Source organism: Oryctolagus cuniculus, chromosome 4 (assembly GCF_964237555.1).
Source record: "Oryctolagus cuniculus chromosome 4, mOryCun1.1, whole genome shotgun sequence".
NCBI lineage: Eukaryota > Metazoa > Chordata > Mammalia > Lagomorpha > Leporidae > Oryctolagus > Oryctolagus cuniculus.
In genome coordinates this window covers 107149296-107167568 of record NC_091435.1, presented here as the reverse complement: position 1 = coordinate 107167568, position 18273 = coordinate 107149296, and the positions used below count along the sequence as shown (strand labels likewise).

Genomic DNA, 18273 nt, shown 5'->3' with positions numbered 1-18273 from the left:
TTCGTCTGCTGGTTCACTCCCCAAATGGCTGCAACGGCCGGAGCTGCGCTGATCCAAAGCCAGGAGCCAGGAGCTTCTTTCAGGTCTCCCGTGCAGGTGCAGGGCCATCTTCCACTGCTTTCCCAGGCCATAGCAGAGAGCTGGATTGGAAGTGGAGCAGCCGGGTTTCGAACTGGTGCCCATATGGGATGCCTGCACTTCAGGCCAGGGTGTTAACCTGCTGTGCCACAGTGCCAGCCCCTTTATTTTATTTTATTTTATTTTTTAACTCAGGGTCACTTTGGCTATTCTGAGTCTTTTGTGATTCCATTTGCATTTTATGACTGTTTTTTCTAATTCTGTAAAGAATATTATTGGTATTCTTATAGATATTGCATTGAAAATGTAGACTGTTTTAGATAATATAGACATTTTAATGATATTCATTCTTCCAATCCATGAGCAAGGGATATCTTTTCATGCATTTTGTGGCCTTGCTAATTTCTTGCATCGACGTTTGGTAATTTTAGTTGTAGAGACCTTTGACTTCAGTTAAATTCATTTCTAAACATTCGATTTGTGTGTGTGTGTGTGTGTGTACGTGGCCCTTATGATGGGATTTCTTTTTATGTGAGTTCATCATTAGTATATAAATTACCTTTTTCCGCTGTATGTTTATTTTGTAGCTTGCAACTTTACTGAATTTTATCAGTTTACTGGTTTATCAATTCTAACAGCTTTTTGGTTCAGTGCTTGGTTTTGCCTTGTTCAATAACATGTCATTCACAAATATCAATAGTTTTACTTCCTCCTTTCCAGTTTTGATGGGTTATTTTATTTTATTTTTTTACAGGCAGAGTTAGACAGTGAGAGAGAGAGACAGAGAGAAAGGTCTTCCTTTTTCCACTGGTTCACCCCGGTGGGTTATTTTCTTATTGTTGGGATTTAAAAGTTCTCTGTATAAAATACAAATATTTGGATAAAATCTTTTTTCAGACACATATTTTACAAATGCTTTCTCCAAATCTGTGTCCTCACATTTTCTGCTGTTGACAATGTGTTTTGCAGAGGCGATGCTTTTACCTCCAATGAAGTCCGGCTTACTGATTATTTCTTCAATCGACCATGTTTTAGGTGTTGTATCTATAAAGTCATTACCACATTCAAGATCTTTTCATGTTACCTTAGTTTTCCATTTTGTATTTCAGTCAATATGTGCAACAGAGTTTTTACTTTACCTAGATTATTTTTGTATATGCATGTCCAATTTTTCCAGCAGCATTTGAGACTACTTTTGCTCTATTATATTACTTTGGTAATAGTGAGTCTTCCTGTACATGAACATGAAAAATCTCTCAATTTAGCTAGTTCTTTGATTTCTTTCAACAGACTTGAAAGATAGGTCCTTATACATATTTAAATTTATATCTAAGTATTTCATTTTGGGACTGTTAATGAGAGTTGCAATGTATTTCATTTTATTTTATTTTCATTTATTGTATTTTAAACCATTCATTTTACAGTAAAAACACTATATACAACTGTAGAGAAATTATTGAATGTATAGCTCCAACTTCAAAATGGGTTATAATTTAAAAGTCATAGCAGCCAAAATACGGAATCAACCAAGGTGTCCATCATTACATGAATGAGTAAAGAAAATGTGGTGTATATACATGATGGAATACTATTCAGCTGTAAGAAAGAATGTTTTGGGGGCAGCGCTGTGGCTCACTTGGTTAATCCTCCGCCTGTGGTGCCAGCATCCAATGTGGGCACTGGGTTCTAGTCCCAGTTGCTCCTCTTCCAGTCCAGCTCTCTGTTGTGGCCTGGGAGGGCAGTGAAGGATGGCCCAAGTGCTTGGGCCCCTGCACCCGCATGGGAGACCAGGAGAAAGCACCTGGCTCCTGGTTTTGGATTGGCGCATGCTGGCCGTGGCGGACATTTGGGGAGTGAACCAACGGAAGGAAGACCTTTCTCTCTGTCTCTCTCACTGTCTATGACTCTACCTGTCAAATAAATAAAAACAAAAGTCAACTGAATTGATACATAGATTGAAAAATATTTTTGCTATAGAAAACAGTAAAAGTTGTAATGTATTTTAAATTTCTAATTCCACTTTTTCATTGCTGGTATTCAGAACAATGATTGTTTTATATATTAACCTGTTAAACTTGTTAACCTGAAATCTTGTTTTAACTACTTCTTAGTTTTCGGAGATTCTTTTGTTGAATGATTTGTATTTTCTACAATGATGATGATCATGTCATATGCACACAAAGAGAGTTTTATTTCTTCCTTACAAATGTGTGCTTTTATTTCCTTTTCTTGTCTCATTGCTTTATCCAGGACTTTCAGTAACATACTGAAAAACAATAGTGAGAGGTGTTTGCCATGCCTTGTTCCTGATATTATTGGATAGTTCCAAGTTTCTCACCATCAAATATTACATTACTTGTGAGTTTTCAGGTAGCTTATTTGTTTGCCTGTTTCTTCTTTCTTCTTACAAATAAGCAAGTTCCTCTCTATTCCTCATTTGCTAGGAATTTGTATCATTAGTATGTGTTGGATTTTGTCAAATGCTTTTTCTGTATCTACTGATGTTATCATGTGATTTTCTTCTTCAGGCTGTTGATGTGGATTACATCAATTGATTTTTAAATGCTGAACAGGCCTTATACATTTGGAATAAATCTTAGTCATGGAATATAATATTGTGAAATTTGATTTGCTAATATTTTGTTATGGATTTTTCACCTATATTCATGAATGATACTGGCCTTTAGTTTTCTTGCTATATCTTTGTCTATTTTTGGTATTATGGTAATTCTGACCTCACAAAGTGAGTCAAGAAGCATTTCCTCTACTTCTATCTTAGAGAAATTGTAGAGGAATGGTTATAATTTCTGTTACCATGTTATTTCTCAGTCCCTCTACTTTTTATCTATAAATGCCTTTATGTTGGTTTTATATAGACAATGTGTAGTTGAGTATTATCTATTTGGTTCAGTATCACTACCAGTGTTTTAATTGGCATGATATTTAAAGTATTTATTGATATAGCTGGAGATTTCCATTGGGCACAATGATTGGGGATGGGCCTGGCCAAAACCAAAAGGTTGGAATTTCATTCTGGTCTTCCATGTAGGTGGCAGGGGTCCAACTACTTGAGCCATCTTCTGTTGCTTTCTGGGCACATTAATGGAAGTAGAGCAGGCAAAAGTTGAACTGCCACTCCAATATGGGATACCAGCATTATAAACAGATGCTTAAACCTTTGCACTTCAATGCTGGCTCTGTGACTCTTTTCTATTTTTTGTCCTTCTTCTATATTATCAATTTTGTCTTATATAACTTTTCTTCCTTTTGTTTTTTTTTTAATTGAGCATCTTAGATAATTCCATTTTTCTCTTTTTTAGCAAATTAATATAGCAATAGTGCTTTGTTTGCTTTTAGTTGTTGTTCTAGAGTTTGTAATATACATTTGCAACTAATCCAAGTCAATATCCAAATAAAACTATATCACTTAATTTTTTTATTAATATAAAGAGTAACATTTCAAAGACTGTATCACTTAAAAGTAGTACAGATACTTCTTTTTCTCTTGGTACTCACATTACACATATTTACACCTTTCAAAATTGTCTCATAGTTTTGGATATTATGTTATGTTTTTGTTTTTTTTCATTTTTATTATTTTTTCTCATAACATTTCAGGTTTAGAAGTTTTTGTTTATCACATTCTTAAGCTCAGAACATTCTTTTTTTATCCATATATACTTTCCCAATGAGCTCATCAAAGTTATTCTTTATTTCTGTTAAAAGTGTTTAATTTTTTTAACATTTCTTTTTCTTTCTTGGAAATTCTGTCTCTCTGCTTATACTATTCATCTGTTCCTGCATATTTGCTACTTTTCCTACTAAAGCCTTATCATATTAATCAAAATTTAAAAAATCCTCCTGCCATATCTGACTCTTCAAATTTTGCGTTTAGACTTTTAGTGTCTCTTGCCATTTTTACTGAGCAGTCTACATTATGTACCAGGTGAAAGGAATCACAGTATGGTCCTTCAGGGCTGCGGTGATGAGTTGTTTGCGGAGGGGAAGCATTCTACAGTTCTATGGTTAGGTCTGTCTTTCTGTGCTTCTGGACTGTGAATTTCACCAGCTGCTGAGATTTTTCTTTTCACTTTGTACCTTTACATGCAACAGGATGACCAGGGAGCTGGAATTGCATGTAGGTTTCCTTCTCCCAGGTAAATTAGGCACTGATGAAACCTCAGCAGGTTAGGCTCTAGTTAAATAGCTTCTCCTGAGGATAGGCCTTGTTAAGAAGAATACAATACTTCGGTATACATATTTCCAAACCGTTCCTTCCCCTCTCCTACTGCCAGAAGCATGAAAGGTATTTCGCCCTGATTACTATTGTAAGGTCCTGGAGATAAAACTAACATATACATGGGGACCTTCCTCTAGTTTTGTTCCCCAAAGTTTCTTCAACATCAGACTTGTCCACATTAAGCTTCGAGCAATTGTCAATTACATTTCAAATTTCACACCCAGTACTGGTTTCATGTGTCATTTCCCCACTAGGGATTTCTCTTCTGATAAATTGTGATTCTCTGTATCTACCTGTCTGTCACAGGCTCCAATTTTGGGGTCAGCAGTTTTCCCTGTGACTTCCTTTCTTTGATGGATCTAAGGAAAGTTATTGATTTCTCATTTTTCTTAGCATCTTGCTTAGTGTTAGCATGAAATGATGACTTGTAGGCTCCTTGAAGATTGGACTGGAATCCAGAAATCCATTAGTGAATCTTGCCTGCAACAGTTTTTACTGTGGTGTTTGTTCATATTAATTTTATCTCATTCTTTCTACATTTATTAATTGCTCTTCTTCTGTATACAAGAGTTATTTTTACTCCCACATATTCATTTATTTAACTATTTTTATGTTATTATGAATTCATGGATATTTATTCTAAGAATTATAATCCACTACAATCAATATTTACTTTGATATTCACATTGTTTCAGTTTTGGCCATTAAGAATTTCTTCTTCCTGGTTCTTGTATCTAATAGGATTTTAAAAAAAATGCTTGGATAGAGTTATCTAATTAAAGAAGGGTTGTAAAGTAAGCACTGAAGTTGGTATTTTTTCTTAAAATATCTGTAAATCCTTAGGGTTTGGTAGGTATATTTTAATAGGACATATATATGAGGAAAAGGAGACAAAGCCTGGAGCCTACACAGAGTGAAAATTGAATATAAGATTGCCAACACAAAAATTTCCTTAAGAAACAACATGGGCAGTCATTTGGTACTGCAGGTGAAAAAAATCAGTGAAAGAATTAAGATAAAGTTGCAGAACAAAATGGAAGAACTAATGCCATTCTGGGCCTTTAATCTTATTGGAGAACAGGAAAAGAAAGGAAGTCTTCCCTGGGTATTCCTAGCCAGAACCTACACTACTCTGGATTGCAACTCAAATTCTTTCTACATTTTATATGAAAGATCAAAAGGGGAAGAATAGACAAGGCATTCTTGAAAAAATATCAATAGAGGAGATTTCCTTTTCTAGGTAGAAAGACATAAATTTATCCTATATAGGGTGCTGTGGATTTGTCAATGCTATAGATAAGTAGATGTATGTAGAGCAGAGACCAGATATCAACATAGTCATATATGGAAAATTCATATTGACAGAACAGATATTTAGGATCTATAGAAAAAGATTTCAATAAGCTGATGTCAAGATAATTGCTATTCATGGGTCCGGCGCTGTGGCACAGTAGGTTAATGCTCTGCCTGTGGTGTCAGCATCCCATATGGGCGCCGGTTCTAGTCCCCATAGTCTCTGCTATGGCTTGGGAAAGCAGTAGAAGATGGCCCAAGTCCTTGGGCCCCTGCACCCATGTGGGAGACCCGAAAGAAGCTCCTGGCTCCTGGCTTCGGATCGGCACAGCTCTGGCCGTTGCGGCCATTTGGGGAGTGAACCAGAGGACAGAAGCTTTCTCTCTCTGTCTCTCCCTCTCACTGTCTGTAACTCTACCTCTCAAATAAATAAATAAAATCTTTACAAAAAAAGATAACTGCTATTCACTGAGATGAAGACATGAATATAAAAATCAGTTACCATTGGTTCAAAACTTTAAAGGCAAAGGCAAAGTTTTAAGGTTACATAGATGATGTTGAAGGCTATCCCAATAAACTTGGGATAGGAATGTATTTCTTTCTTTCTTTTCTTTTTTTTTTTTGACAGGCAGAGTTAGAGAGAGAGAGGAGAGAGAGAGACATAGAGAAAGCAGAGAGAAAGGTCTTCCTTCCATTGGTTCACCCCCAAAATGGCCGCTGAGGCTGGCACACCACGCTGATCCAAAGCCAGGAGCCAGGTGCTTCCTCCTTGTCTCCCATGTGGGTGCAGGCCCAAGCACTTGGGCCATCCTCCACTGCCTTCCCGGGCCACAGCAGAGAGCTGGACTGGAAGAGGGGCAACTGGGACAGAATCTGGTGCCCAACTGGGACTAGAACCTGAGGTGCCGGCGCTGTAGGCGGAGGATTAGCCAAGTGAGCTGCGGCGCCGGTCAGGAATGTATTTCTTAAAATTCAAGCATTGTGCATAATAAAGGAACTTGATTATAGTTGATTACACTAAAACCAAGTCCTCAGGCTTAATTTTATTAAGAGATAATAAAGGACATCTTCATAAGTGGAGAGAAATCACCTGAAATGTATACTGTCAAAAATTATTAGTACCCAAAATGTGAAATAATCCTAAGAATCAATGATGAACAAACCAATAATACAATAAAAATGAGCAAAGTATAAAGATACAGATGGCTATTTCATAGAAGAGGATACATCACTGGCTAATACATGCATTAAAAATACATAATAAACATATTTAAAATGCTCATTAGTAATGAAGACAATGAAAATGGGAAGCACAATGAGAGAATACTATTTCAAACTCACTCAAATGGCAAATCTGAAGAAGTCGGATGATACTAATTGCATTCTTTCATGTAGGAGTCTGGGTATTGACATATAATTAAACTTGAATTAAAGATTTGCTGCTTATTACCAGCATGATCTCTGGAAGCCATTTAAACTCTAGCTTCAGTTTTCTTACCACAAAATTCAGAATGTAACATCTTTGAAGAATTATGAGGAACCAAGATAATGCACACTAAGCATCTGATATAAAGTTTGACATGAAATGGAGAGGGTCATAGATAATCATTATTAAAACTGACATAAATTGAGGTGATAGTTCAGGAATATTATGTCTACAGAAAAACTCCACTTAACAGAAATAATTCAGATGGAATGTATTAGGGTTTCACACCATTCCTCAATGCATGTAACAAAAGCGTTATCATCATCAGCAGCAACAGCAATAATTGAAGGCTTACTACATGCTAGGCATTGAGTCTAGTGTTTTATACCCATTATCTTATTTAATCTTTATGATTAATTTGTATTGTAGTATTATTATCTCTGCTTTATGGTTGAAAACGTTGAAAGTCCAAGATCTTAATTAACTTGCCTAAGGTCACTCACAGCTAGCCATTATTTGTATCTTTAGGGGTAGAACACAGGTCTTTTGCTTGACTATACTTCTCTAATGCAGATGATATCTTAGCTAACACATCAAGAAACAGGACTTTGTCTTATAAGCAATCTTCACAATTAGTAAAATCAAGATTAATTTATATGCATAATAGTGTGATGAACTGATGTCAGCATTTGAAAAAGGGAGGGGGGAATAAGAATTTCAGTCAGAATTTCTGGTAATATTCAGATTTTCAACCTAATCCTTCTCCACGGTGTTGCTATTTTGACACAAATGAAAATGGGAAAAAGGAGGGACTGGACTCAGGAACAGCTGACGTACACTTGTCCTTTTTTCTGTGTAACTTGAAATTCCACCTGCCTATCTTTGAAGACTCTATTTTTTAATTCCCTTGAAGAATAATTGAAATATCACTTAGAATGAAACAGGATACTAAAATTCATTATATATTAGTATATATTTTTTAAAAAAGCAATTGGAGTATTTCCCTTTTCAACTCTTTAGACCACCCAGAATGTTGCCCTTTCGACATGTAGTAGCAGACTTTCTAAAAACATAGATCGAGAGAGAGAGGATTTAATAGTAATGCAGTACAATACACCAGGTAAGTGATTACTCAACACATTCTTATTTCAGTGTTGAGAAACTCATCGTCTCTTGAGGCTGCTTCATCTGTCTTCAAAGAGGTCTAATTGCCAACAACAACAAAAGCAATGATAATAGTTCATTTTTAACCCAGAGTTTGATATACAAATACTATACTAAATGTTTTATATAAATTGTCATATTTAATCCTCATAATGACCTCTGTGACACTGATGCTACTGTTATCCATGATTCACAAATTAAAACACAGAGGTTTGGCTCTATTCGTTATAATTTTAGCAACTGCAGACTAAACTCTAATTCAGTTGACAACACTTAGAATATAGCACAGAACTCAGAGTGAAATCTCAGTTCTTTTGGGTTAAACATTTCTACCTTTAATTAATTCTGTACATTCCATTTGTTTTTGAAAATACGAAATCCAGTGGACAGCTGACAGAAGTGAGGGAAGAGACCTTCATTTCTTCCCATTGAAAGTATGAGTCTCTCTACATTTTCCTTCATGTAGTTTTCAAATACCACACCTTGTTTCTTTAGGATGCAGTTAGATCTATAGCAAACAAACACACAAATCTTTCCTCGGTAATTTGTGACAAATTTTCTATATCAATATTTAAAGAAAGTACACACAGAATTATTTTAGGACATGTTTAGAATAATGCATAGTACATTATCTAAAAGAGGAAAGTATAAAAATCATTGTCATTATAAATCTCAGTGAAGGAGGGAGAAATTTACAGAGTCAATCAATGTTTTTTGCTAATGAAGTTTTGGCTATTCTTATTAACGGGCAAGGTTTCCAAGTTTTATAGAAAAGTTTATGTGTCCATGTAATAATTTACTCATAATTTGGAGCAAGTCCAAAAGATACAAATTTTCTTGGGGTGGTTTTCTTTAGCAAACTGCTATCACTATAGCCTTAAAATATTAGACATTTGTAAATCTGAAATTTTATGTCCTTAAGATGAAAGAGAGGACTATGACCTTGAAGCTTTACTATAGTTTTAACCTTCTGTTTTCCCCTTGAGATCACAAACACTATACTTCTCTTATTTGCCTAAAAAATGGATGAACTGCAGCATTAACGTCACATATTTGGCCTAAGCCATGGCAAATTACTAAACCTTCTTTTACTAGTACCAGTTTCAGAAAGACACACCAAGATGAAATGTTTTTACAATGCTTAGGGGTCATGAAATTTTGTGCTATCTAGAAAGGAGGAAAGTCACCTGATGGTGCAATATTTATGTGCATCTTCCAACATATGTGTTACATATGACTAATGCTAGACCACACTGAAGCTGTTTTGGTAATACTGGAGTACTTCCAATATTGAAAAAGAAAGCCTCTTCAGGCAGATGGCCAGTTTAAGAATAAAAATTAGGTTACAGGCTTCATTTATTCTATTTGTAGGTGTAAATGAGAACTTCCTTTCCCACCATGAAATATCTATATTTTTAGCCTCTTGCATGTTGAATGAATGGATTTTATTCTTCCAATAAAAACAGAATTAATTTAAAATAAACTCCCAACATTATTATCACCTCCTCAGCATCACTTCTCTTGAGTCACCTGTCAAAATAGTCCGCTACCTTATAAGATAGGTGATAATCTCATTTAAATCACAGAGTTATGTGACAGCACTGAAGTCTCTTTCTGCTTGCTGTTTAATACTCCTCCTGAGTGATGGCTTATCTATAGCAATACCACTGTTTTGTGATGCTAGTTTTCTGAACACTTCAACTTATTTTTGGATCACTATTTTCTTTTGGCAGATTTTGATGTATATAGGCATATTTCCAGCAGGATTGATTTTTGAAGAAAAAAATTAAAAAGAAAGGAGAGAAGATAGATAACTCCCAATGCCCCTGCTAACTCTCAATGACCCTCTTGCAGCCCCCTGCCTACCTCTACTAATCTCTACTATCTGGCTTGTCAGAAGGTAGCTATGAGCCGGCGCCACGGCTCAATAGGCTAATCCTCCGCCTTGCGGTGCCGGCACACCAGGTTCTAGTTCCAGTCGGGGTGCCGGATTCTGTCCCGGTTGCCCCTCTTCCAGCTCTCTGCTGTGGCCAGGGAGTGCAGTGGAGGATGGCCCAAGTGCTTGGGCCCTGCACCCCATGGGAGACCAGGAGAAGTACCTGGCTACTGCCTTCGGATCAGCGTGGTGTGCAGGCCGCAGCGCGCCAGCCGCGGTGGCCATTGGAGGGTGAACCAACGGCAAAGGAAGACCTTTCTATCTCTCTCTCTCACTGTCCACTCTGCCTGTCAAAAAATAAAAAAAAGAAGGTAGCTATGATGAAATGAATCTTATACTGCTTGTCAAAACACAGAACAGCTCTGGGATATGTTGATACTTACATAGATCCCAGGCCCTAAATGTTTATGCTGGCTCTCCTTAAAAAATTGATACTCCAGTGTATTGCATTTCACTTATTTTGAAAAGAAGCTTATTTTTTCAATGCATTTGTCTTCTCAGGTTGTACATTCACTTAGAGAGTAGATTTCCAAATTGTCTCAAACTTGACTGTCAAAATAAAAAAAGGCCAAAGCAAATATAATCACAAATCAGTTAAAACAACAGTAATCATCAGGGAGAGTCAAAGGTTTATAGCCTGATGCATTGAGATTGGCTTATTAAATTTCCAGAAGGGAATTACGCTAATTTCTGTGGGGGCAAATTCTGAAAACGGAGGGAGAAATATTGGAGAAAAAGGAAGGAAGGAATGCAGCAACAACAACAACAACAAAAATATAAGTGAACTGCCTACTCTATTTTGTGTTACTATAACAGAATAACTGAGACTGACAAATTTATAAAGAACAGAGATTTATTATTTTAAAATTTTATTTATTTATTCAAGAGGCATCTAGAGCAAGAGTGACAGTGAGAGAGACAGAGAAAGAGAGAGGGACAAAAGTTGTTGGTTACTCCCCAAATGCCTACAAAAGATGGGGCCAAAGCCAGGCCCCAGGAACACAATACAGGTCTCCCACATACATGGCACAAACCATGATGACAGTTGGGTCATCACTTGCTGTCCCTTGGCATATGAATTAGCATGAGCTGGAGTTAGGAGCTGCCAAGCTGTGAAAGTTTTAAGTATACTGACTTACTAAAAATTAGTTCATTTTAAGTGTTAAGAAAACGAATGGATTCCAGGGTTCTGGGGCCTTTCCATTTTCTTCTGCTCGTTAGTATTGCCCTCTGCGGGACCCTCAGCCCAGGGTATACCAGGTGCTCACTGTTGATTTTGTCTACATTGGCTGTTCTAGTTTCAAGAGACAAAGCAGAGCACTGTTACAACAGTCTTTTTAAATATGAATTATTGCCAACACTACAGTTAAAAATACATTTCTTTTTTTAGCTTTTATTTAATAAATATAAATTTCCAAAGTACATTTATGGATTACAATGGCGTTTTCCCCCCCATAACTTCCCTCCCACCCGCAACCCTCCCATCTCCCTCTCCCATTCCATCCACATCAAGATTCAAGTTAAAAATACATTTCATTGAATAGGTAGATTTGGTGACTACATAAACTGGGGGAAAATTCTTAAGAATGATAAAACACTAAAAATAGAAAATTACTTTTAAATCAATATAAATTCTAAACTACCAAATTAAGCTTTTTATTATATTTTTAAGAAGAAAACAATAATAGAATAAATAAAAAAGTAGACTAGAAGAACATATTCATAAAGATATGCATTTTATGACTTTAGCTTTTGAAGCACTGAAATTTCTCCAAATTAAAAAAAGTTAAATGGATTAATACAGAATCATGTGCATAAGAAAACATATGTACATTAATTAAATATATTAAATAAGACTTCCTTAAAATAAGCTTTTCATCAACTTCAAATTTGGTGAATTCTGCATATTGGGAAATTGATTCTTCAAGGGATTATATTTTCATGAATGGAACTACTTCAACTTTCTTAAGATGACACTGTGTTTGAAAAACTGAAATAATTGCCAACATTTAAAAGTCAAGAAATTTCTGGAAAGCTCTGAATTGATATTAGCTCTTGAAGACACAAAAGATCTGCAGCACCGAGCCTGCATTCCTATACAGAAATGTTAGGCAGACTGGAGCAGGGCTATTCCCTTTGGAAGGGCCTCTGGTAGTAGGGTGACCACATCAGCAGGGTGCTTAGGACCATCCCCCTTTCTGCCTGTTTTCCTGGTGTGATTCCTAAGGGTACCCACTTTTATTACCACAAGTGTCTAGTTTCAAAGATAAATTCAATGATCACTGTAGTCTGTGGTCTCTAGTTCACTGTAGTTCATAGCGTACCCTTTTATAATTGTCTTACCACACACATTATCTGCCTGACTTTGTAAGCATTTGAGTATGTTATTTTTGCTCTAGTATCCCTGTCTAGTTCACATATGTAGAAGTACACTGCAAATTCATCATCAGTAATAAAGAGGCTTTGTAGCATTTTCTTCTATTGTTTTACCTGCTCTTTGTTTCTTCTCACACAGTGTGGTCTTAACCAAAGATTCTGTGCAATACCATATATATATTGCCTTATGGATCTTCACTGTAGCAGACTTTATGCTATCAGATGATCTTAACCAATTTTGTATACTTTGGTATAATTACCTTTCAGCTGGAGTTCTTTGTATACTTTTGTATAGTTACCTTTAAACCAGAGTTTAACTTTGAACAAGTTCTTGTAACATCTTCATGAGTGAGCTAAATGCTTATTAACTAACTACCACCACAGATTCAAAAACTAGCTAAATTCATTCATGTCTCCCTAATTGGAGCTTGGTATGTTCCAGACCCTGTGCTAGTCATTGAGCATACAGAGATGAGACACATCATACCATTCATGTTGTCAAGAGTAATCAGACATCTTCACAAAATAGTCTTGGCCTTTGTTTTCTATCTCTGCATATTTTCCTCCATATTGTTTTCTTTTTTGGGAAGAGTATATGTGTGTGTGTGTGTGTGTGTGTGTGTGTAACTGTGAGTGTTAGGGGAGTGAGTAAATACATTCTATATCAACATGGATTTTTTATATGTATAGAAACAGAAATGCTAAAGAGCTCAGCTACTTTCCATTTCAGGGTGATTGTTTCTTGAGTGCCAGGGTTACAATAATCTTAATTTGGCTTTCTGTCTGAAAATGTGATTCAATCAATTCAGGTAGTGCTAGCAACCTCCCTTAGTATGACAGCATTGCCACAGAGCCCAAACCATAATAAAATATCCCTAATTCTATTCAATTTCTACTATCTATGTGTTCTTCCTCTTCCTTCCAATAGGATCTGACTGAAAGGATAATTACCCATCAAATAAAGGACCTGCCCATTGTTGTATATCGTGCTGATACCTTCCATTCAACCACGGAGAAGGGCATTTTCTCCAGCATCTCTGGTTCAGAGCCTGGGTTTTCATGAAGCTGTCCTGGGACTATTTTTGGCCTATTCACTAGGAATCCCTTTTTGTGTGGCAAGAGTTAGGACAAGGAAATCATTGACGTCCAAATAACCAGGCATTGGCTATAAATATTTTGTTTGGATGAGTTATAGACTAACACACTTCGCTAAGAATCTCATTTTTTTTTTTTGGATCTTGTAAGTAACATCATACTGGTATTCTTTTGTGTGTAATAGGTACCTCTTAATACCAGAAACAAGACTGTTTGCTATCCTAGAAGTCCTTCATGTCTTGGCTGTACCAATGAATTTTAACATAAAATGCTTGTAAGAGGCCTGAACAAAATAATCTAAGTCTTAAGAGATTTATTGATAAAAATCAAAACTGGATATTCTGATTTATATTTGTTGATTTGCATTAGAAATCTAAAAGCTAAGAGACACTAAGACATTCACATTCACAGTCCATAGCATTCCATCTCCCAGAAAGGAGGAAGATGAGTTATACTGTATACTGAGGGATGTAATTGTCAAAAAACTGAGATGAAAAACACTTGCATCTGACAGTAATTGTATCTGTTTCTCTATTGGAAAGTACACACCAGCATAACCAACAATTATCAGGAACATTTTCAAGGAGCATTGTCAGGTCAGTCATCAAATTATATTAAGCACACATGAGGATACTTTTAAAAAAGTTGTGGAAAACAGAATTAAAGATAATTATGGTACCAAAAGTAAAGTTTGAAATCCATGCATACAAGTGGTCTTCAAAAAAGTTCACAGGAAATGCATGTTGTGAAAAAACTATGCATGGGGCCTGCGCTGTGGCGCAATGGGTTAAAGCCCTGGCCTGAAGCACCAGCATCCCATATGGGCGATGGTTCTAATCCTGGCTGCTCCTCTTCCGATCCAGCTCTCTGCTATGCTATGGCCTGGGAAAGTGTAGAAGATGGCCCAAGTCCTTGGGTTCTTGCACCTGCGTGGGAAACCCGGAAGAGACTCCGGGCTCCTGTCTTCAGATTGGCACAGCTCCGGCCCTTGCAGCCATCTGGAGAATGAACCAGCAGATGGAAGACCTCTCTCTCTGTCTCTATCTCTCTCTGTAACTTTGTCTTTCAAATAAATAAAATAAATCTTAAAAAAAAAAGCAAACAAACAATAAAAACTATACACAGATTTCAAAAATTTTTGCACCAAAACAAGCTTTTATTTCTATTTTCCATGAACATTTTGCAGTCCTGTTGTATACCTATTTAATTACAGGGGGATATATGTCAAAGACAATGGAGTAGCTGGCGTCGTGGCTCACTTGGCTAATCCTCTGCCTATGGCGCCAGCACCCTGGGTTCTAGTCCCGGTTGGGGCACTGGATTCTGTCCTGGTTGCTCCTCTTCCAGTCTAGCTCTCTGCTGTGGCCCGGGAAGGCAGTGGAGGATGGCCCAAGTGCTTGGGCCCTGCACCTGCGTAAGAGACCAGGAGAAGCACCTGGCTCCTGGCTTCAGATCTGTGAAGCACGCCAGCCGCAGCACACTGGCCGTAGCGGCCATTTTGGGAGGTGAACCAACAGAAGGAAGACCTTTCTCTCTGTCTCTCTCTCACTGTCTAACTCTGCCTGTCCAAAAAAAAAAAAAAATACAATGGAGTATTCATTGCCAATTTTATATGGCAAATATTGAAAAATTCATAATATTCAAGTTTTTGTTGTTTGTTTGTTTTAGGACCCATAAAGAACTTTTAAAAATATTTATTTATTTGAAAATAAGAGTGACAAAGACATCCATACATAGGGACAGAGAGATAGAGATAGAGAGATATCTCTTCCATCTGTAGCTATACTTCCCAAATGCCTACAGCAGTCTGGGATAGGCCAGGCCAGGGCCAGGATGCAGAACTCCATTTGGGTTTCCCACAAGGGTGGGAACCCAAGTACTTGGGCCATCATCTGCTACCTCCTAGGTCCATTAGCAGGAAACTGGATCAGAAGTAGATAGTAGCTGCGACTGGAACCAGCACTGGTATGGATACTGGCTTCCAAAGGTATAGGATTAAACTGCTGCACCACCCTGTCTATCTTCCATGAAGAATTTTTGTTACTACTTTAGCTCAGACAGTGGGTTTGTTACAACTAAGAAATCGCTAATGGTATGCTGATATCTTGGCTCTCCCCAAAACGAAAATAGTCTGGATTTGTAGTGCTTGTCAATTTCCAGATCAGAAATTCTCCCAGCATTGCTAACTTCTACAGTTAACAAATGGACAAATGGGTCCCTCCAAATTCCTCAACTTTTAACAATCATTTTAGAGTCCGTATAAGAACACTGCTGGTAGTTTTTTTTTTTTTTTTCCACTAGCTGCAATCTTGTTTGTTTTATTTAGGCTTCTGTTAACTGGATTCAAGACATTAATAAACCATCTCTTAAGGAAAGCCACATTGCAGAGAGCTATTACCTGTTATGCTGAACCTATGAACTTCACTGTAGCTTTATAAGGACACTTCTGTTGCTGTGTACAACAGAAAGATACTTACTATCGTCTCCTAAATTCTCTCTCATTCACATGGTTGGGAACAGTGTATGGAAAGAAAGGAAGCCACAAAGATGAGTCCGTGCAGAGAATAAAAAATAGAAAGAGAGGTTTTATATACTACATTAGATCAAACACACTAGACATGCAGTATAGGGGGGGAAGTACGGTTATCTTCTTAGAATTGTATCCATGAAATATATGAAATCTCTTCTCTTTATAATAAATTTTTTTTTTCAAAAGTGATACAGGTACTTTAATTTTTCAGAGTGGACATTAACACAAAGGTAGGAAGGTTTTGTGGCATTCTGGTTGTCTGACTACAAAGTCAGAGTAGTGAGAGTAGCTGGGGTCCATTTCATGTGACTGGATTTCATCTTCAGAACTCAAGAAAGAGGCAGTCACAGTACTATGTCAATACAGGCTTGACTAGAAATGTCCTCAAGAGGAAGACGTCAAGTTCATTTCTAATATCCTATGAAAGTCTTCCCATCATCGTCAATGACCTCATGGCTGGAAAGTTTGAATTTTGCTAAGAGCTATGAGCATGGAACGGCTTTAATTAAAGAAAAAGATAGTCAATAATTGTTGGTTTGACATTTATAAGACAATAATTTGGGTAAAATCATATTCCATGAGAGAAATGGAAAGTTCTATTATGCTATTACCAGAATCTGAGGATAAAATTAATTTAACTTGAAATAAATCTTCACAAAAGTTATAACAAACATACCGGGCAGCTTCTGAATATCTCTCCAGACATCTGAACACTGTGGCTTGACGAAGATGGTTTCGAAAATAGGCTGGGTTTAAAACAATGCTCCTGTAAAAAGATAAAAGAAACACAAATGTCATTAGGTTTTTGGAAGACAATTAACCAAAGTGTACAGGAATGAAATCACATGCATTCAATTTTATATACTATCTATTTTTAAAAGACACTAATGACTGAAGCCTTTTTCTTCCTGTAATTGTCAGTTAAGACAAATAAACAAGCATTATTGAAAAACTAATTAAGTTTGCATCATAAAACAACTATTTATAGTACTGGATATCTTTTACAGCTATGACAATGCAAATGATGGGAATTCAGCTTATATTACGTATAATTCCTGGTGGTTTTTTTTGGTTTATATAAGTAATTCAGACAAAAATCACAAGTTATTTAATTGCATGTTTACTTTTAAAGAAGGAGGTTAGTAGCTGCTGAACTTCAATTAAAAGAATTGGAATTCTGTAATTAGGTTCCAGGTTTTTCCCCAGCTGAGTGATACAGTGGCACAGACTGGACCCTGTACCATTGAAAATGGTCTTGGTCTTGTTCTTAGTAAGATTCTTTTCTGCTTTGGGCCTCCATTTAGACTGAAATGACAAGGCTTGACTTGCAGACAAGATGATCTATCTACCCCATGTGCCGACTCTTCCATCATCGCCTAGAGGTCTAGAGTCTCATCAATCAAAATCCAGAAGAGAAGGTGACCACTCTTCAGCTGAAATATCACTAGCCGTAACCAGCAGACAGACATTCTCCTTCCCTGTGGAGCACCTATTATGGCTAGCACTGCTCAATGCATTTGATGCAATGAGATGAATTAGAAAGATGCAGTCCATATGCCATCAACAATGTGGGTGGGGGGCTCAGTCATTAGCAAAAATTTGAAATGTAGCTTCTACTACATTTAGTGATGGATAAAAATGTTACAGGATGATCCAACACAGGATTATTAAACATTTGTAAGCCTGTTTTTACAAGTTGATTAGAATCACTTGGAATTATTTCACTATTGAAGTAAGCGATTCTTAATCTTTTTTTTTGAGCCATTTATAGAGCCTTTTGAGAATCACAAGAAAGCTATTAACTTTTGTCCAGAAAACTGCACATAAACATAATTGCTCGAATTTAGGGAACTTATGTTATCCCTCATGGCTGTTCCTAAACTCCAAATTAAAAAAAAAAATGCAGAGAGAAATAACTTCATTCCAAGAAAATTTTACTTACAGAAAAATAAAATGGCTGGAAATAAAGAACTAGATAATTCTATGATGATGAGACAGACTGACTGTATAATTTACTTCACTTTAAATACAGACGAACAAGGGCCGGTGCTGTGGCTGTGGTAGGCTAAGCCTCCCCCTGTGGCGCCCGCATCCCACATGGGCACCAGTTTGTGTCCCGGCTGCTCCTCTTCCAA

At 36.8% G+C, this 18273-nt stretch overlaps 1 protein-coding gene across 3 annotated transcripts in view; it reads right to left on the bottom strand.

The window, feature by feature from the left end:
- SPATA16 (spermatogenesis associated 16) overlaps nucleotides 1–18273 on the bottom strand; it is a 284912-nt gene that overhangs the window by 141378 nt on the left and 125261 nt on the right. For all 3 annotated transcript variants that reach the window (XM_002716430.5, XM_051859144.2, XM_070072508.1), the window contains one exon: nucleotides 16815–16904. In XM_002716430.5, coding sequence (XP_002716476.2) covers nucleotides 16815–16904 — 90 coding nt within the window. The remainder of the gene's footprint in view (nucleotides 1–16814; nucleotides 16905–18273) is intronic.